Source organism: Lissotriton helveticus, chromosome 5_1, assembly GCF_964261635.1.
Source record: "Lissotriton helveticus chromosome 5_1, aLisHel1.1, whole genome shotgun sequence".
Taxonomy (NCBI): Eukaryota; Metazoa; Chordata; class Amphibia; order Caudata; family Salamandridae; genus Lissotriton; species Lissotriton helveticus.
The window spans coordinates 1999035742-1999057583 of NC_136065.1; the positions used below are offsets into that span (position 1 = coordinate 1999035742).

Sequence of the window (21842 nt, forward strand, 5' to 3'; positions counted from 1 at the left end):
CATTTGATAAGACTGGTATGGGGGGGTGGACACCTTAGAGTAAGCTGGAGGGTGATGACTCTCCCCTGCGACAGAGGTGGGTTCGGGGTACCTGATTTTAGATTGTATTACTTAGCTGCGCAATGCAGTTTTGCACAGGCATGGTATCACCCTGACGCCAGAATCCCTTACCTCCGACCGGAATCTGACTTAGTCCTACCAGACACACTTGTGGCAATTTTACCGAAGGGTGTCCCCAGAGACCCCAAGGATACCCAACCTGCCTCGACCACAAGTTGGGCTTGGGACCAATTGCAACGTGTCACGCACACTCCCCGGCTCTACTCCTCAGATCTCCCAAACCCTAAAATGATCCCCATAACTAGCGAAAAGTTGGTACAGAAGACATGCCTCAAATTTGGCATTCTGAGGATGGGCGACCGATTCCCAAATGGACATGCTTTCGACCCGGGTGACGAGGCTCTCTTCCCATACGCCACTTCATGGACAGATTTGTCCTTTTGCGAATTCGCTCTGCCCTTCGGGCTACCTTCCCAGATTTTCCTTTAGAGCCCCCTTCCTTCCCCCCGCTTACTAAGGTGATTGGCAGCGACAGAGGGGTACACATTGTATCCCATCTCTATAAGTCATGCGTTGCTGCCATGCAGGTCAATGAGGATAAAATACGCAAAGCTTGGGAGGAGGATTTGGGCGGTTCGATTTCAGACGAACAATGGGACCCCTGCTGTGCGGTCACCAGCAAGATCTCCCTCAACAGCAGACACAAATTGCTCCACTTTAAGTTCCTGCATAGGATGTACATTACCCCGGCCAGACTCCATAGAATAGACCCTACTAGGACACATCGCTGCACCAGGTGCCACACCTCGCATGCCGATTTCGCCCACCTGGCTTGGACTTGTCCGAACTTACAAGCATATTGTGTGGACATTCATGGGATAGTGAGTGATATGGTCAAGGTCCCCATGACCCCGTTGCCTGAGATTGCGTTGCTGGGATACGTTACACAGTTCCCACAGGTTACACGCAGATTTATCGCTATTAGTTTGCTCCTGGCCAAAAGAGAGGTGGCGATCCACTGGGGTGGCAAGACGACACCCTCGGTGAAAGGATGGCTAAGGAGTATGGCATCTTGCTCTACGAACAGTGACATGTATGCAACAACACTCCCCCCGCCTCCAGGCCCAAAGATATTTGGGGTCCCTTCAGGGCGTATCTGCAAGTCCAGCAACTGACCCCTCCACACAAGCAAATAATGGAATAGTTGCTGTCGGAGCTGGCTAGATTGTCACACTGTGTAGGACACGTCCCGCCTCTCAGGTGGTGTGTTAATTCTGTTATTGCTACTACGATATGTTCAGCCCTTGTGTGGTTATCTCGCTTTTGTTCAATATGTGATCGTAATGGCTTACGTTTTAACGTATGGGGGATTTGAGGAACTTGTTTTGGGGCGGCATGTACACACCACAAAGTTGTTGAAAGTGTCTAGGGAAATATATATTTGTCCTACTTGTGCTTATCAAATTGTTCTTTTCCGATCCCAGTGCTCTACTGTATCTGTAACTAAAATGCTAAGTAAAGTTAAAAAAAAAATCTACTCCCGGCTGTCTGCACAGGCAGATGGTGCAGGGAGAGTCATTTTATATTTGCTGTTAACTAGGCTTGATCCCGGATAATGGGGACTACCATGCGTAGACTCTTTAGAGAGCGGCCTATATCTTGGCCCTGCTACCCCTGCCCCCATGCTCCTGGTTTCTATAGCGGTCTCTCCCAATGAATCTCTCTGGTAATTATTTTGAGTAAAAATAGAGTTTTTTTGCGTGTAACCATGGCATTTAATATGAAGATAAGATGTAGGTCAGCCTACATTGGGGCATCTCTGTTTTACACTGGAAGCGTCCATATTTTATCAGCAGTTGACATAAAAGCAGAATTGCACACCTTCTAATACAGGTAACATTCGAATGAAGAACAAGCATACTTTAGATTAGGTTATCTTTATGGATTAATTTGAATTAGGATTTGATTAAGAGATGATGAACTATTGGGGCTGAAGTATGGTATAGGGGTAAGGGTAATTGCCCTTTTTGATGGTTAAAATATACCTTTTTTATTGCAATTTCTAATTCAAGATCTAAACTTGTATATTTGCTATTTCTCACAGTTTGTCTTTTTTATGTTTTTGTCTAGAGTGGAGATGGGCCCGCAGCTTTGCAGGTAACTAAAGATGTCCCCTTTTTTTCATTCCTTGCTTCTTACTTCTTTTTCATTTCTTCATTTTATTGTAACTATTTCCAATGATCTGTACCCTCCCTGTGCACAATCTTTTGATAGCATTCCTATATTAACAATATGGTGCATGTCACGGGGTCTCTGCTGTAAGATACATGTGCTCTTTTTTCCTGTTCTTGTATCGTTCATGCTTTGGCAATAGGATGCAAAACAACCTAGAGCAGCCCGTCAGGAGAGAACAAATTATCTGTACTACTGCTGACATCTGCACAACTACTGGAGTCTGCAGCTTTGCTGGGTTCTGCCCCGATGCTAGGGTCCTTGGCACTGCTGATGCTTGTTTCTTTGCAGGGTGCTGCATGACGTCTAGGGTCTGTAGCACTTCTGCGATTTGTAGTGCTGCTGTGGTCTACACCACTACTGGGGTCTGCAGGACCGTCAGGATCTGCACTGCTGATGGACTTTGCATCACTGTGGCCGTCTGCTCCACTACTAGGGTCTTTAGGTTCGAGGCATGTGGGCTGCTGAATTCATATCTATAGCATAGATCGCCGCCTAGTGTTGGGTCCGGATGATTGCACATTGTTGTCCTGGAAGAGTCTTCGAAGTATCACGAGATAGGTGGCTCCTCCCCTGGACTACAGTGCGCATGGGCATCGACTCCATCCCCAGATTGTTTTTTTCCGCCATTGGGTTCGGATGTGTATTCGTTATCTCCAGTTCGGAATCGATATAGACTTTCTTAAGGCCTGAAGGCCTTTTCCTATACCGTCGGTATTGTTTTTGCGCTCGGTGCCCAACTCTGTTCCGGCTCAGTCCCCGAGTCGGACGTCCCGAGGAGTCGCGTGACTCTTTGGTGCTTGAGGCCCAGTCGACGCAGCAAGACTTTCAACGACACATCATGGAACGGAGCCCGTTCAAGAAATGTCCCGTGTGTGGATCGAAGTATCCCCACATCGACGTCCACCCAGTGTGCAACAAGTGCCTGTCGCCGGACCACGATAAAGCCAACTGTATGGCTTGTTCCCGGTTTCGATCGAAGAAGACGATTCGGCTTCGGCGCGTGGCGCGACTGGAGGCCCAGCAGTCGGCCCCGGCACCGGTGGACATCTTCGAGAGAGAAGACGCCGACGAACAAGAAGTTCATCTGCAAATTTCACATCCTGCGGAGGAGATCGACTACGACTACGACGCGGATGTCGAGGCGCTGGCTGCAGAAGAAGTCGTCGACGAGGTAGGAGACGACAATGAGGCCTATAGGGCCATGGAAGATAGCTCAGGCGAAGAGCTATGCCCCGTTCAAACAATCACTAAGGCTCAGGTCGCGGGATCGCCACACGGCCTTACCCAAGACCTTGCACCCAAATCCACGGCCTCGTCTGCGGGCCCGGCTACGGACACTTCTGTGGAGCCGCCGGTCGTCAAAACGAAACCGAAAGTAAAACCCTCGGTGTCGCCGAAACCGAAAGTGATGGAAACGCCAACGAAACTGAAGACGTCTGTCCCTTTGGCCGCCTCCTCGTCTTCCGATATTTCGGGGCGGCCGCAGCCGAAAAAGCCTGTCGACCCGGTGAAGTCGACCAAAGGCGTCGAGCCAAAGTCGGTCAAGGGCGTCGATCCAAAATCAAACAAGGGCGTCGAGCCGAAGACTGGGGCCCCAACCCCGGGAGTCAAGGCCGCCGACCCGAAGTCGTCGGCGCCAAAGGCCGTCAGCGCGGAAGGAGGACACGGCGCACCTAAGAAAGCTGCTCCTGTGCCTCGGCCGGAGAAAACCAAGACATCGACGCTCGAGTCTTCACACGCTGGTGGACCGAGGACGTCTGTCGGGTCGACGAAACCGTCCGCTTCCTTTACGAAGCAGGTGTCGGACTCACTGCAACGCATCAGGAACAAGGCTTCCGCGGTCGATCCGAAGGATGCTTCCACCCCGAAGCCGGCTGCCAAAACGCCAAAGTCTTCGACGCCACTCCTGTTTACGTTGCCGCCGAAGGGGGCACCGAAGGCCTTCGCACCAAGGTCGGTCGCCAACGCACCCGTGCAAGGGTCTGAAGGGCCGAAGCCTTCTCCGCAGCTTGAGAGCTTGAAGCATCGACAACCCTTGATGGAGGAGCAGTCGGAACACTTTATCGATGTCGACACCGGTAAACTTACCCTCTACAAGAGAAAAATCACGGCAACGCAGCCTTTGGAGTCCTACACTATTCCGTTGAAGCGCAAGAAGCCTTCTACGGATTCCCCGGTTCTGGTTGAGCCACTTGCTCAACAGACTCCTAGAGTTGCCACACCCTCACCCACTTATTCAGATGTGGAGGCTGGGGAAGGTGATGACGAAGAGTATAACTTTCCTGCCAACACTGATCCTGAGGATCACCAGGACTCTTGGGCAGATGCAGGGGACCCAGGGGATCCGCAATCTGCCCCGGACACTCAAGTGAACACTGTTAAAACATCTCCTACTGAGGATTCTGCAGCATTTAATGCTCTCATTGAAAGGGCGGCTAAAAACCACGACGTCCAGCTGCACGCTGACCCTGTTGACGTGGACTTCCTTTTTGATACCTTTTCCACAGCAGAAAAGACTGTCAAAACTCTCCCAATGTTGAAAGGGGTTCTCAAACATGCTGCAGACATCTTTAAGGAACCCACACGTGCCAGGGTGGTCAACCATAGAATTGAAAAAAAATATAAGCCGGCACCTGGAGACCCTACCTACATCAAGGGCCAGTTGCCATTGGACTCACTGGTCGTTTCTAATGCCCGGAAGAGGGCGAATTCGCAAACCACTGGTGATGCTCCTCCCCCAGACAAGGAATCTAAAGTGCTGGAGGCATCAGGAAAGAGGGTGGCGGCTCAAGCAGCCAATATCTGGCGTATCTCAAACACTCAGGCACTCTTGGCCAGATATGACAGGGCGCACTATGACACACTAGAGACACTGTTACAACATCTACCCGATCAGTATAAAGAGGCGGCGGAAATGCTCATTCAGGAAGGGAATCTCATCTCCAACGCTTCTATTAAATGTACGCTGGACGTGGCGGACACCGCGGCCAGGGCCATTAACACCAGTGTGATGTTGAGACGTCAGGCATGGCTCAGAATCTCCGGTTTCAAGCCGGAGATACAAACCACCATCCTCAATCAGCCGGTCAACCCTGATAGGTTGTTTGGTCCTGAGGTGGATACCACACTGGAAAAAATAAAGAAGGATACCGAGACTGCAAAGTCCATGGGAGCTCTCCAGTCCCAACAGTTTCGGGCCAATACTTTTCGTCGCTCAGGCAATAGAGGTGTTTCCAGAGGCCAGATGTCCCAGCAAACGCAATACACTAAAGGGTGAGCGCAGTCCTCTTACACCAAGCAGAGTAGAAGCGGCTATCGGGGCAACAGTGCCAAGGGCAGAGGCCGTGGAAATAACAACTCCCGTTCCTCTGCCACCACCAAACAGTGACGCCCTGCCACTGCCCCCCGACCACACAACACCTGTCGGGGGGAGACTCCAGCATTTCCTGCCAGTCTGGAAATCCATCACCACAGACAGGTGGGTCAGAAAACTTATACAGTTCGGTTATTGTCTGGAGTTAACATCCACTCCACCCAACATGCCACCAAAACACCGTCCTATGTCCACAGGGCATTTGCACTTATTGCAGCAGGAGGTACTTGTCATGCTGCAAAAAGGGGCAATCGAGCTCGTGCCGGTGGAAGAAGAAGGTACAGGAGTGTACTCCCTGTACTTCTTAATCCCGAAAAAGGACGGGTCCCTCAGACCCATTCTGGACCTCAGACCCCTAAACCAATATATTCTCTCAGAACACTTTCACATGCTGACGCTGCAGCAGGTTCTTCCGTTGCTCAACCAGGGAGACTTTCTCGCAACCTTGGATCTCAAGGATGCATACTTTCACATTCCTCTACATCCATCACACAGAAAATACCTCAGATTCACCATTCAGGGTCGGCATTATCAGTTCAAGGTCCTACCTTTCGGAGTGACCACGGCGCCCAGGGTGTTCACAAAATGCCTGGCGACAGTGGCTGCGCACCTCAGAAGGCAGAACGTTCACGTTTACCCTTATCTGGACGACTGGCTTGTCCAAGCAAAGTCGGCCCAGCTGTGCGCCGCCAACATGTCCCACACCATTCACCTTCTTCACAGTCTGGGATTCTCACTGAATTATCCCAAATCACACCTTCAGCCAGCCCATGTGCGGCAGTATCTGGGCGCGACGATAGATACTCTGGCGGCCACGGCTCAGCCGAATCCTGTGAGGATCAACAGCATTCAGTCGCTCATCCAGAAGTTCAGACCGCGACACTCACTTCCAGCAAGAGTGTTCATGCAGTTGATAGGCATGATGGCCTCCTGCATCTTCATAGTCCCGCACGCGAGGCTACATATGCGTCCGCTTCAAGAGTGCTTGGCACGTCAGTGGAATCAGGCTCACGGACAGTTAAAGGACCTAGTGTTGGTAACCGGTCGGGCATACAACTCTCTGCATTGGTGGAATCCACACAACCTTTGCAAGGGCCGACCGTTCCGGCAGCCTGTTCCACAGATCATTCTAACAACGGACGCTTCTCTCCAAGGTTGGGGAGCTCATGTACTCCACTACACAGTGCAGGGACTATGGACTGCGCAGCACAAGCAGCTGCACATCAACCACCTAGAGCTGATGGCAATCTTCATGGCAATGAAGGCATTCAAAGTACATCTGTGCAACAAAGTCGTGTTGATCCGGACGGACAACATGACAGCCATGTACTACATTCAGAAGCAGGGAGGTACACACTCTCCACAGTTGTCTCATCTGGCTCAGAGCCTGTGGAAGTGGGCCATTCAGAGAAACATCTTCCTCATGGCGGAACACCTCCCCGGCAAGGACAATCAGATGGCGGATCTGCTCTGCAGGTACAGCCACCAAATGCATGTGTGGGAGTTACATCCATCAGTACTCCACCCGTACTTCCAACAGTGGGGTCATCCACAGATAGACCTGTTCGCCACAAGGGAAAACGCAAAATGACAACACTTTGCCGCCAGGTTCCCTCACCCACAGTCGCAGGGCAATGCGATATGGATGAACTGGTCAGGCAGATTTGCGTACGCTTTTCCCCCAGCACCTCTCATACCGCTGGTGGCACGAAAGCTAAAGCAACACTCGATGACACTCATCCTGGTTGCTCCAACGTGGGCATACCAACCATGGTACACCACGTTTCTAGAACTCTCCGTGGTACCGCATCAAAGGCTGCACCTCACGCCCAGACTTTTGACGCAGAGCCATGCCGAAATTCAGCACCCAGACCCACAACAGCTCAACCTGGCGATCTGGCTCCTGAAGTCTTAGAATTTGGCTACCTTAACTTGCCTCGCGACTGCATGGATATCATACGGGAGGCAAGAAAGCTCACCACCAGAGCTTGCTATGCAGCAAAATGGAAGTGGTTTGTCATTTACTGTACAGAACACAACATCAACCCGCTAGATGCATCCACTCACAACCTCATCTGTTATTTGTTACATCTTTACAAATGCAAGCTGGCATATGCTTCCATTCGGATACACTTATCCGCCATAGCAGCTTATCTCCAAAACAGGCAGCATCTCTCCGTTTTCAGAGTGCCTGCCATTAAAGCCTTCCTAGAAGGACTGAAACGGGTCATCCCTCCCAGGAACCCGCCAGCTCCTGTATGGAACCTTAATGTGGTCCTCACCAGGCTGATGGGCCCACCTTTTGAGCCTCTGCATTCATGCCAGGTTCAGTTTTTAACGTGGAAAGTGGCTTTTCTGATAGCCATTACGTCTCTGCGACGTGTTAGTGAGCTCCAGGCGCTCACTGTCCAAGAGCCATTCATACAAATTCACTGAAACAGAGTGGTGCTACGCACTAACCCTAAATTTCTTCCTAAGGTGGTTTCACAGTTCCATGTCAACCAGACCATTGAACTGCCCGCGTTCTTTCAAAACCCAGAGACAGTAGCCGAAAGTATGCTCCACACTCTTGACGTCAAACGAGCTTTGATGTACTACATCGATAGGACCAAGGATTTTAGGAAGACACAACAACTCTTTGTTGCCTTTTCGGCCCCGCACAAAGGCAACCCCATTTCCAAAGCAGGTATAGCCAGGTGGATCGTTAAGTGTATTAAAATTTGCTATCACAAGGCTAAGCGCACTTTAACGGTCCCCCCCAGAGCCAACTCCACCCGCAAGTTGGGGGCCTCCATGGCTTTCCTTGGTAATATCCCTTTGGAAGACATTTGTAGAGCAGCCACATGGTCTACACCACACACATTTACTAAACACTACTGTGTAGATGTGCACTCCAAGCAGCAAGCAGCTGTAGGGCAGGCTGTTCTTAAGACACTTTTTCAAACGTCTGCAGCTGGCACAGGCAGCCGTCGTTAGGGGAGGGACTGCTATATATTCTATGCTATAGATATGAATTCAGCAGCCCACATGCCTCGAACTGAATATGCTACTTACCAGTATGCATCTGTTCTTGGCATGTAGGGCTGCTGACATTCATATCGCCCGCCCTCCTCCCCGGCGCCTGTAGCGGCTGCAGATTTCAAACTTACTCTTAGCATGGTCATCGCTCACACTGTTACACTCCATCTTCGCCACAATGGCTAAAAACAATCTGGGGATGGAGTCGATGCCCATGCGCACTGTAGTCCAGGGGAGGAGCCAGCTATCTCGTGATACTTCGAAGACTCTTCCAGGACAACAATGTGCAATCATCCGGACACAACACTAGGCGGCGATCTATGATATAGATATGAATGTCAGCAGCCCTACATGCCAAGAACAGATGCATACTGGTAAGTAGCATATTCACTCTGCTTTGGCAGTAGAGTTGCTGGAATCTGTAGTGCTGCTGGGATATATACCACTGCTGGGGTCTGCACGGATGCTGGGATCTGCAGTGGTGACTGGCACATGAAATTCCTGGAGAAACACAGCTATTCAGTAGCCATCTAAACTGAGCCTTACCCTCTATATACCCTACATGTAGAACCCCTGGGCTGGACCTCCAGACATTTTGGCTAGTGTTATTTTTTTGAGTAGGCATCTAGGGCCTGATGTAGGAGCCATTTACCGACCGGTAAATGGGTTTTCGGTATGTAGGGGGCTACATTTACCGATTCGGTAAATTTACCGAATCGGTAAAATACCGAATCAGTATTTTTACAGATTTGGAATCTATCATATGTAGGTGGGACTCTTCAGAGTCCCAAAGCCATTACAGATTCGGTATTTTACCACCCAATCCAATTGGGTGGTAAAATACCGAATCCAGGTGTGCATGCAAATGTGTGCATGCACACCTGTGCCATGTGGCAGACAGACATGCCCTGAGGGCATGTCTGTCTGTCACATGGCACACATGACAGTATTGGGGGTGCTAGAGGGTGTCAAAGTGACACCCCCTGCACCCTTGCAAAAATCGGTATTTACAGATTCGGTAATTACCGAATCGGTATTTCCCATTGATTCCTATGGGCTTCAAAGCCCATAGGAATCAATGGGAAATACCGATTCTGTAATTACAGAATCGGTAAATACCGATTTTTACAGAATCGGTATTTCAAATACCGATTTTACCTACATCTCCCACCTTCTATTTTACCGATTCATAAATACCGAATCTGTAAAATTTGGTATTTATGAGTCGGTAAAATAGAATTACCTACATCTGGCCCTTAGCTTGCCACTTCCTGTGTCCCCAGTTCCTTCTTGTTCCAGCCTGATCCAGTTGCCGCAGTTTGACCAAGTGACACCGCAGCTGTCCAGGTTTTCCTGCCTACTATTCTTACCGCCAACAGAAGCCTCGCCCAACTCAGAACCCTCTTAATGCAGGCTAAAGCGAGACCACACAGCGTGCGTGCCAAAGGCGAGGCAGTCTGTGCCAATCCATGCCTGGACTGCACCCAGCGCCACAACCCCTGGCCCTCCCACACCCCTGCTTCAAACATAACTCCAACAAAACAAAAGTACTGATCTTCAGAAAAGACACACCAGCATGAGACCACAACTTGTAGCCGCATCATCCTAGACTACCAACTAACCATGAAACGTCAAGTAAACACAGTTGCCTCCTCATGCTTCCACAGCCTGTGCATGCTCCACAGACTCTTCAGATGGATCCCTATCAACACCAGAAAGACAGTCACACAGACCCTCGTCACCATCCGTCTTGACTATGGTAACGCTCTCTAAGCTGGAATTTCCAACAGACTCCTGTAGGGACTCCACCCATACAGAACACTGCAGCCACACTTATCCTTGACCTCCCCCAAACAGAGCCACATCACCAATCACCTCAGAGACCTTCACTGACTTCCCATGCAGAAGAGATGCCAGTTCAAGATTGTCACGCATGCATACACGGCTCTACACAACCTAGCTCCTTCCTACATCAACCAACGACTAAACTTCCACCTGCCCGCAAGTCACCTGCGCTGTGCTTCACTTGCCCTCGCACACACCATTGCTGCCGCAAGGGAAGAAGCTCCTCCTCCTATATGTGGCCAAAACCTGGAACAACCTGCCCCATATCCTCCGAACATCATTCTACCTGGCAAATTCAGAAAGCAACTGGATCTTCAACAGAGACGTGGCATCGTCAGCGGCCGGATACACTAGGGGTGACACTGCAGTTATCCAAATACTGATTGATTGATACACGATTGCGGAGCTCTACACTACCATCCCGAAGATCCACGCTCCATCTTAGGACCTTTCACCTGCACTCACCTGCCACAGCACACACACTAGCCCACCGACCTGCCCCACACCAAACACACCACAGACGCCACTTGAACAAAAACACCAACTCACATGCGCCCTTCTCAACACATGCTTAATGTATCTCCACCACCACACCCTTTTTCTCACTGAGACATGGCTCAACCCCTTTTCCGCGCCAGACATTACCACTGCACCACTCAAAGGATACAAGATCACCCATGCTTTAACTAGCCTGGCGGATGGATCACCATCATACACAAGGAATCCATTTATCCAGTGCACCACCACAAATGACAACATCCCACCCCAGCCATATAGCACCTCAGCTTTTTGCTTCAAACTGACAGCAAAACCACAATCAGGGGCACCCTTGCTACTGTCCTCCAGGACCAAGTCCAGCCTTCTGCAACTTCATCGCCCCCCTTGCCATAGACCCCAACAACCATATTTTCATCTGTGACCTCACCTTCCATCTTGATGACCACAATGACTTCACACTACCAATCTCCTCGACAGCATGAGCAACATCAGACTCGCCCACGACCCCATGCACACCGCAGGCCGCACACTAGACCCCATCTTCATCTACAGCGACCACATCAGATAGAGCCATACCACTGAACTCACCTGGACCGACCACTCCATCGTGCACTTCAACATCACCAGCTCACAGACCTCTGTCCCCAGTATGCCCAATTTCCCCCATCGCAGTTGGAGCAAAGTCGTAAAAGACACATGGATCGAAACCCCCAACACCATCCACTCCATCTCTTCCAATAACCTAGATCAGAGCGTCAGAAGCGTTAACAATTGAATCACCAACTGCGCCGACAGCGTCACTTCCATCAGCAACAACACCTACGTAAGGTCCACCAAGCAGGCTAACTGGTAAACTAAAGACCTCAGAGCCACTAATCGATACTGTAAACAACTGGAAAGGAAATGGCGCACCAGCAAGGACACAACCGGCCAGACCACCTTCAAGACAGCCCTCAACCTCGATCACAGACAGTTGAGTGAATTGAAGAAAAAGGCCTTAGCCTCATGTATCAAATCAAGCTCCATTAACAGCAAAGTACTCTTCAACCTCATCAAAGAATTATCAAATCCCTCAGCTGCAACAAACAACAATACCCCTTAACAGGAAATCTGTGGCAAACTTCTTACACAGCAAGATCACCAAAATCTGCAGACACTACAAACTCCAACCCTAGGCTTTTCAAGCAACACAACGACCCCGCTACCACCACAGACAGTCCACTAACCGAATGTAGCTAGCTCATCCTACAGGACTCCCCCTCCATCAAGAACTCGATCCACTCAGGTGCCCCAACCGACCCATGCCCTCACAACATCTTCAACCTAGACGAAGCCAGAATCATCCTCATACTCTGCACCTTGTTCAACACTTCAATTGCCATCTTCCTATAGGGCTGGAAATACACAGAAGTCATTGCCCTACTAATGAAGCCATCAGCAGACCCCAGCAAACTCAATCACTACCGACTGATCTCCCTGCTTCCGTTCCTAACCAAAGTTTTAGAAAAAGCCATCAACCAACAACTACCCTCACATCTGGAAAGGAACCTCCTACTCAACTCCTCCCATTCCGGATTCTATAGCAATGAATTAACCCCCATAGTGGCTACAGATGACATCCGAGCCCTCCTCGAATTAGGAGGGACTGTGGCTCTGATCCTCTTAGACCTCTCAGAAGCCTTTGATATGGTCTCCTACCATACACTAAGATCAAGGCTGCCCAACATAGGCATACAAGGAACCACTCTCAGATGGATCGCCTCTTTCCCAGCAGAAGAACACAGAAGGTCCGCCTTCCCCCTCCAAACCCACGGAAATAATATGTGGAGTAGCCCCAAGTATCCTCACTCAGCACCACCCTCCTAAACACTCATATGACACAGCTGGCCAGCATCGTCAAAACCCACAGACTCATCATCATATCCTACACCAACAACACACAACTTATCCTCACTCTCCGAAGACACCACCTTGACCAACTTCCACAAGTACATGACAGAGGTTGCCAGCTGGATGAAGGTCAACTGCCTGAAGCTCAACACAGACAGACAAAGACAGAAGTGCTGATCTTCGGAAACAAAAGCTCCCCATGGGAAAATTCCTGGGGGCCCTCAGAACTCAGACCTACTCCTTCCCCAACTAACCAATTTAGGAATGCATTGTTCTGGACAACAAGATAACCATGCTGACTTAGGTCAACTCCGTCTCCTCCTACTGCTTCTTCATCCACTGCATGCTTTGTAAGATATTCAAATGGCTACCCCAAACTCAGTATGCACCATCACCTAGGCTGTCACCTCCAGCCGACTAAACTATGGCAGCAGGCTCTACGCAGGGATCACAGCTCACCTTCTCTAACTGACTACAGAACATACAGAACACCGCAGCCAGACTCGTCCTGGATCTCTGTAGAGGAACACACACTGGCTCCCTGTACAGAAACAATACCTGTTCAGGCTCCTGAACACACACACAAAGCCCTACAGAACTGCCGGCCTACCTCCTTGAACCACAGCCTAAACTTCTATCAGCCCATCAGACACCCCTGCTTCCCTTTCTCCGACCCTCACCCCTGCATTCGAGGTAGCAAATGTAGAGGTCGCTCCTCAACCTACCAAGTAGCTATGACATGGAACAAACTACCCTTTCAGCTCAGGACCTCCCCATCTTTTCCAGAGTTCCAAAGGTCCCTAAAGTCCTGGCTACTCAGCTAGTTAACTGGACCCTGCCAGTGCCTGGATGCCCTCACGGGTGACAAGAAGCGATCTGCAAATCTTCTGATTAGTTGATTGAAAGTCTATGGAGGTAAGTTAAGGCAATGCTTGGTGCCAACAATTATTTCCACTGTCTTATGAAAGCGGGTATCTGGAGGTGGTAATGTGTAACAAGTATGTTTAAGCATATGCGCTTGTGGCATTTTGTTCTAGTGAAGTGTACTGTTACTGTAATGTGATGACCTTTTAAGAAGGTAGTTACCCTCGCCACACAGCTCTGTCTGGTAGCGGTTGCCCCCTGACCTTTCCAGGTCCCAAGTTCGAGGCCTTCATCCACCCACAGGCACCCGCCTGTGCCTCATCTCTGGTGGTCCAGTGGGGAGCATCTCTGCTCTGTTGCTGCTCCACCCTCTGTCTCTCTGCTTTCTGCCTTTTCTCCTCTGATCTCTATTTTCCTCCTTCCATCTTTTCTGCTTTTCTGTCACTTTCTGCACTTTTCTGGGTACTGTATTTCACTTTCTGCACTTTTTCACATTTGCGCTTTTTCCTCGCTGTATTCCTGCTGCTGCTAGCATCCTGCGGCCTGCCCCCCCTCCAGCGCTACTTTCCTGCTTCCCGCCTTCCCAGCTGTCTAGCCCTCCCCCTCATGCTACTTGATGGCAGCCGCTTGGGTGCCAAAGGCAAGTCCATCTGCACCCATCTATGCCTAGACCGCACCCAGCGCCACAGACCCTTGTCCTCAGGCCATCCACTGCTACGACACCAACACCCTCCACGTCCTTAATATCGAATGCCACTCCACCTGCCCCTTGCATCACCAAAGAACACCCAAGGCCCGTTCACCTGCAACACCTACACCTTCTCCGGCCTCCGCACACCAGACCTACTGTCTGCACGACACAAAAAAACGGGACCCGACCACCTCAGATGTATCGTACTCAACACACACTCCCTCAAAAGATACTCCATGGAGATCTGGGACCTGCTTGACTCCACCTCCCCCGCCTTCTTCCCAGAAACCTGGATGAACTCCAGCTCAGCCCGGATATCGCAGCTGCCATCCCCGACGGCTACATAATCATCCACAAGGACCCTGCGAACCGACCGGGAGGGGCAGCGCCATCGTGCACAAAGACACCCTCTGCCTCACAACCAGCCCTGACGACCACTCACTTGACATGGAGCACCTCCACCTCCACTTCCAGATCCAGACCAACCTGAACGCCACCCTACATGGCACCCTCGTCTACAGACCTACTGGACCCCGCACCCCCATTCAGCGACGCCATAAATGAATTCATTGCTCACCACGCTCTTGCCTCAACGGACTACATCCTCCTCGACAACCTCAACTTCCAACTAGACAACGTCGAAGATCACAACACCTCATCCCTACTGGAGAACCTCGTCACCGTCTGACTCGAACATCTGGTCATAATGCCAACTCACTCAGCAGGGCAAACGCTCAACCCCATCTTCTCCGCAAGCAACAACATATCCATCAACCACACCTCCGAGCCACACTGAACTGACCATCACTGCTTCCACTTCCACTTCTCCTTCACCAAACCTACCGTACACCACCATGCCTACTGTGACCCTTGCAGAAGCTGGAACAAGGTCACTGAAGACCAGCTCACTACCTCCCTCAGCAAGACCCCACCACAGACATCCACGGATGCCAACACCGCAGCACGCAACCTATACTGCTGGATTTCAGACTGCACCCACACACTGGCCCTGCTCAAGAAACACGTAGGCAAACAGCTCACCAAGAATGCCAGCTTGTTCTCCTTCGCCCTCCAAGAGTCCAGGCGCATCGGCAGATGGCTCGAGAAAAGATGGAGGAGCAGCAGAATCACGGCAGACCATGCAGCCTTCAAATCCACCATCAATGCACACCACTGCCTCATCAGAAAAACAAAGAAGGCAGCCATTGAGGAACGCATCAATGACAACGCACACAACAGTAAAGAACACCGTAGTCCAAGAATTCGCCAAACCCAGCACAAAGAAAACAGACATCCCCCCCGTCCCAAGACCTCTGTGACAACCTTGCTACCTTCTTCCACCGCAAGATCAAGGAGATCTACGACAGCTTTGCAACCCAAGACCCAAACCCCCACCCCCTGCAACCACGGCACCCAATGAATACAGCGCCCAGCAGACCTTGACCAACTGGACTACCCTAACCTCTGACAACACTCCAGGCTCATGAAGAGCATCCACTCCGGAGCCCCCTCAGATCTCTGCCCTCACCACATCTACAATGGACAGAGAGGAAGGAGGTGGTCCAGTCCAGGGCCTTCTCTTGGATTCCGGCATTGTGGAGGCGTGCTCTTAGTGTGCGGTGGCCGACTGTGTCGAAAGCGGCTGACAGGTACAGGAGGATGAGGGCCACGGTTTCTCCATTGTAGAGCATGTTCCTGATGTCGTCGGTGGTGGCGATGAGAGCAGTTTCGGTGCTGTGGTTGCTGCGGAACCCTGACTGGGATGGGTCCAGGATGTTGTTCTCTTCGAGGAAGCTGGTCAGTTGTATGTTGACAGCCTTTTCGATGACCTTCGCCAGGAACGGGAGCAGGGAGATGGGTCGGAAGTTCTTGAGGTCCTTGGGGTCCGCCTTGGGTTTCTTTAGTAGGGCGTTGATCTCTGCGTGCTTCCAGCTCTCCGGGAAGGTCGCTGTCTCGAAGGAGGTGTTGTTGGTTTTCCGGAGGTGGGGTGCAATCGGGCTGCTGGCTTTGTTGTAGATGTGGTGTGGGCAGGGGTCTTCCGGGGATCCGGAGTGGACGGTGTTCATGATCTTGATGGTGTCGTTGTCGTTTATGTTGGTCAAGGCACGCAGGCGGTTGGTGCGGGTAGTGGTCGTGGGAGCGGGGGTGTGGGTTGTTGCCGGGGTGGTGACGGCGTCGAAGGTGTTGTGGATGTCTGTGATCTTGCGATGGAAGAAGTTGGCCAGCGAGTCACATAGGTCTTGTGACGGTGGGATGTCGTTGGTGTTGGAGCTGGGGTTGGAGAGTTCCTTCACGATGCTGAAGAGCTCTTTGCTGTTGTGTGCGTTGTTGTCTAGGCGGTCTCTGAAGGCGGTCCTTTTGGCAGATCTGATGAGTTGGTGGTGTCGGCGGGTGGCATTCCTGTGGGCTGTGTAGCTTTCCGGTGTTCTTTTGCGGGTCCAGTTTTTTTCTAGTTTTCGGCAGGTTCGCTTGGAGACCTGGAGGTCTTCGGTGAACCAGCTGGCTCTCTTGCTGGTTTGGGTGTTCGGGGGTTTCTTGAGCGGGGCGAGGGTGTTGGCGCAGTCGTTGATCCATTGTCTGAGGCTGTGGGCTGCAGCGTCTGGGTCGGTTGGGTCTGCGGGTGGGTTCTGGGCGAGGGCGGCGGTTAGCTGGTCCTTGGTGATCTTGCCCCAGCAGCGGCGAGGCATCTGCTGGGTGCGATGGTGGGTTTCCGGAAGGCGAAGTGGATGCAGCGGTGGTCGGTCTAGTGGAGTTCGGTGGTGCGGTCGAAGAAGACGTGGCTGCTCGCTGAGAAGATGGGGTCAAGTGTGTGGCCAGCGGAGTGTGTGGGTGCTGTGAGGAGTTGTCTGAGTCCGAGGTTGTCGATCAGGGTGGAGGAGTTGGCATCGTTGTTGTTCTCGAGGTGGAAGTTCAGGTCCCCGAGGAGGATGTAGTCCGTGGAGGCGAGGGTGTGTGTGCTGACGAGGTCGGTGATGGGGTCGCAGAACTGCGGTCGGGGTCCTGGGGGTCTGTAGATGAGGGTGCCTCTGAGGGTAGTGTTGGGAAGTGCAGGTGTTGGGCAGTGCTGCGGGTGTCTTTGGCGTGTGTTGAGATTTTGAGATTATTTCTGTGGACGATGGCAATTCCTCCTCCGATTCCGTTGGTGCGGTCCTTGCGGGTGATCTTGTAGCCTTCTGGGGTGGCTATGGCAATGTCAGGTGCTGAGGAGGGGGTCAGTCAGGTCTCAGTCAGGAAGGCGGCGTCTGGGGGCGTTGGTGTTGAGTAGATCCCAGAGTTCAACGGCGTGTTTGCGGGCAGAGCGGGTGTTGAGCAGGATACATCTGAGGAAGTTGGTTTCCATGTTGGGTGGGTTGGCGGGCCGAATGCTGGTGAAGCTGCAGTTCCGGCAGGAGAAGGGTTCTTGGGTGCGTTTGGGGGCGGCCAGGCAGCAGTCCGGCGTTGAGTGCGTGGAGAGTACTGAAGTCGTAGCGGAGGTGGGTGTCGTGGTGTGTGCAGGGTCCAGGGTTCCTGGTGCTGGGTGCGGTCCAGGCGCGGACGGGCGCAGACGGGCTTGCCTTAGGCGTGCCATCAGCAAGCCCGCTGCGCGGCCGCGCAGGGTCCGGCATATATGGGGAGGTGGGCGGGAGGAGCAGCTGGGAAGTGGGAGAAGCGAATGGGCAGTGGTCAGTCAGAGGGGCGGGGCCGCAGGGGACACAGCGGCGGGGGAGACGAGTGGCACAGAAGGCAAAACTGGGGCATAGGAGGGGGAAAACAGTGGTACAGAAGGCAAAAAACGGGGCACAAGGAGGGGGGAAACAGTGGCACAGAAGGCAAAAAACGGGACACAAACGGGGAAAACAGTGGCACAGAAGTCAAAACACGGGGCACAGCAAGGGGTTAAACAGCGGCACAGAAGGCATAAAAACGGGTCACAAGAAGAAGGAAAACAGTGGCACAGAAGGCAATAAAAACGGGGCACCAAAACGGAAGAAACACACTTACCAGAGAGACCTCAGCAGCGGCAGGGGCACACAGGCGGAGCTGTGCAGAGGGGGAGCGACCTACCTGGAGGGGTCAAGGGTCGCTCTCCTCACCGCGCAGCAGTCGGCCTATATGGGGAGGTGGGAGGGAGGAGCAGCTGGGAGGTGGTAGGCAGGAGCAGCGATTGGGAAGTGGGCAGTCAAGGGGGTGGGGCCTCAGGGGACAAGCGGCTGGGGAAACGAGTGGCACAGAAGGCAAAAACGGGGCACAAGAGGGGGCAAAACAGTGGCACAGAAGGCAAAACACGGGGCACAAGAGGGGGAAAAACAGTGGCACAGAAGTAAAAAAAACGGGGCACAGGAGGGGGCAAAACAGTGGCACAGAAGGTAAAAACGGGGCACATGGAGGGGCAAAACACTGTCACAGAAGGCAAAAAACGGGGCACAAGAGGGGGCAAAACTGGCACAGAAGACAAAAAACGGGGCACAATAGGGGGAAAAACAGTGGCACAGAAGGCAAAAAAAACGGGGCACAAGGAGGGAGAAAACAGTGGCACAGAAGGCAATAAAAACGGGGCACCAAAACGGAAGAAACACACTTACCAGCAAGACCTCAGCAGCGGCAGGGGCACACAGGCGGAGCTGTGCAGCGGGGGAGCGACCTACCTGGAGGGGCCAATGGGTCGCAAATTGCGACCTGCCTCATGAATATTGATGAAGCAGGTAATTTGCAACCCCATTGGGAATCGTTAAATGTGTCTAAGACACATTAGTAGATTCCGTTTTGCGAGTCACAAAAAATCACAATTTGCCACTCGCAAAACGGAATGGTCGTACAGCTGGCCCTTAGTGCTGCTCCAGCTTCTCAGTTATTTAAGACGCCACTCAGCACTAAAAGGTGGCAAATACTTACATTAGCACTTTCAGGGCTCTATTTATTAGATACAACTCCCTTTCTCTGTAGAGCGCTCCACATACTACACACTCTAGAGATCCTCTATCTGCACAACTTGTCATCTCTTCACTACACTCCTTCTAGAGCTACTTTGCAATCCCAGTACTTCGCTGCCTGCACAGCCATTCACTGATCAGCACAGCCATCCTATCGATCATAGTACTTCAGAGACCTGTAGATCCAGTCACTGTTTAGCACTGCCCAATCCAGGAGAGGCCTTTACTCTCTGAACCTTTCTTCACTTCACAGGCACAGCCCCCATCTTACTCAGGCTTCCATGCATAGCACAGCTATCCCTGTGCATGCAGCTCTGACCCCTGCCCAGCATTCTGCACAATTCAACATTCTTTGGACACACAGTACTTTACACGTCTCACTCTGCATATCTTTCCACTTTTTGCAGCGTAACACTTTCAGAATACCTCTCGTTTCTTTACTCCCAGCATGACCACCAATTACTGGACGTGGTATACACAGTGATCAAGTCTGCACAGCCACTGAGAAGTACTTCACGCTGCACAGCCACACTTATTAACATGTTTATGTTTAAGAATTTGTAGAGCGCGTGACTGCCCGAAGGCTTCCCAGCTCTAAAGAGTACTGTTTACAAGCTCTATCCATAAGGCATCTACGAGAGGAACAGCAAAGTTCTAAGATGCTTCCCGAAAATGGTTTTGTTTGGTAGGATTCTTATTTGATATGGGAGGGCATTCCACATCTTTGGTACCAGGTGGGCAAATGATCTGCCCCCCTCCCACCTTGCTCTTTTGGCTCTTGTTATCCTAAGAAGCTGTTGCTGGGCTGATCTTACATGCCTGGTCGGGATATACCTGGACATCATTTGTCTCAGTTTTATTGGGCATTTTTTGTTAACAGCCCTATATGCCAGGATAGGGACTTAAACGTTATTCTAGTTTCAATAGGGAGCCAGTGTAGCTGTTTCAGTGCTTCTTTAGTTGGAAGTGCGTTTGGGGATTTTTAGAAGGAGTCTTGCTGCCGCATTTTGTACTACCTGTAGTGTCTTTGTCACACATTTGGGCGCGCCCGCGTAAAGTGAGTTGCCATAGTCCAAGCGCGAGATTGTAAGAGACTAGATGACCATTTTTTTTCAGATGTTCCGGGATAACCTCAATAATCTTACTTAGTATTTTAAGCAGAGAAAAACATATTCCTGACAGTTTCCTGGATTGGCAATCCATCCTGATTGAGTTCTCCATCCAAACCCCCAGGTTTTTTATACCTGCTTTGGGGATAGGTGGGTTTTCAATGCAATGGGGCCACTGTGTCAAGGGAGCTCTACACTCCCGGAAGAGCTGTGAACCTCTATATTTAGTCCCACTTGCCACTCTATGCACATCCTTCCGTTCAGTGCACACTCTCTTACCCTTCAGTCTGTCAATCAGTTTGCTTCACAGCCCTACTCTGTACACCCCTTTACCTGCATCACAACCACAATCCTCCACTTAGGTCAATTCCCAGCCTACATGTATACAGAATCTTAAATGCTACTCATCCCTCAACTCTCTAAACAGGCCCTACTCTCTAAATAGATCTCAGTGTCTGCACATTCCTCCACTCTACTCACTAATCAACTCTCTGCACTGCACCCAATGTGCTGCACAACAGTCTACCCATTGTCCCACCCATGTTCCCTTCTCTCTGAAGCATTCAGTTAACAACAGTGCTCCTCCCTGTACACACTCTCACTTTCAGAACAGTCCACTGCTCACAGCACAGCTTTCCACTTCTTGCCATCATCCACATAGGCTATATTTCTGAAACCCAACTCTACAGAGTCTTTCAGTGACTGCATTATTCCCATTATTCAAAAACCCTTCGGGTAAGTCGAAGCACAAAAAGAAGGCGAAGAAGTATCGCCGCCCTTTGCGTTCTCCCCGTCCAGAGGCAGATGGTGCTCGGTCTGCGGCTCCGCCTGCGGAGCCAGCTGGGTCAGCTCCGAGATCCTCACCCTTTCTGCGAGCTGGAGCGACCTCTGCTCACCTTCGTAGCTCTTACAAAGCCCTCCACTCCATCTTTGGGTAGACCGACTCCGCCGGTGCGCCTTCATGCTCCACAGACACAGTTGGGGGCTCTAGGCCTTTGAACCCTGCGGCTCCGGCCCCAGCGAGCCGGGGGCCCCAAGGATCAGATCTGGATCGGCGCCGTTTGACTTTACAACACCTCTTCCGGCGCCGAATCCAAAGTCGACACCTCCGCCGCCTCTGGCGCCAGTTGTGTCGACAGCCGGCGTCGACCCCAGCCTCCACCTCAACATGGACACGGAGCTGGACCGACCTCGCTCCGATGCCGATGAGTACTTTTGTGCCCCCGTTCTATCCTGGAGTTCCCTATTGCCCTGTGTGGCAACCAGGTGAGGATGAGGCGAACTGGGCGGGGTCTGTGGACCCTCTTGAAGACCAGTTGGACGAACAAGACTGGAGAGAGGAGTTGGGT

At 51.6% G+C, this 21842-nt stretch overlaps 1 protein-coding gene across 3 annotated transcripts in view; it reads left to right on the top strand.

Annotated features, from left to right (window-relative positions):
- Window positions 1–21842, top strand: part of LOC144756153 (E3 ubiquitin-protein ligase TRIM39-like) — a 636326-nt gene that overhangs the window by 363285 nt on the left and 251199 nt on the right. For all 3 annotated transcript variants that reach the window (XM_078645732.1, XM_078645730.1, XM_078645731.1), the window contains one exon: window positions 2191–2217. In XM_078645732.1, the coding sequence (XP_078501858.1) occupies window positions 2191–2217 (27 nt within the window). The remainder of the gene's footprint in view (window positions 1–2190; window positions 2218–21842) is intronic.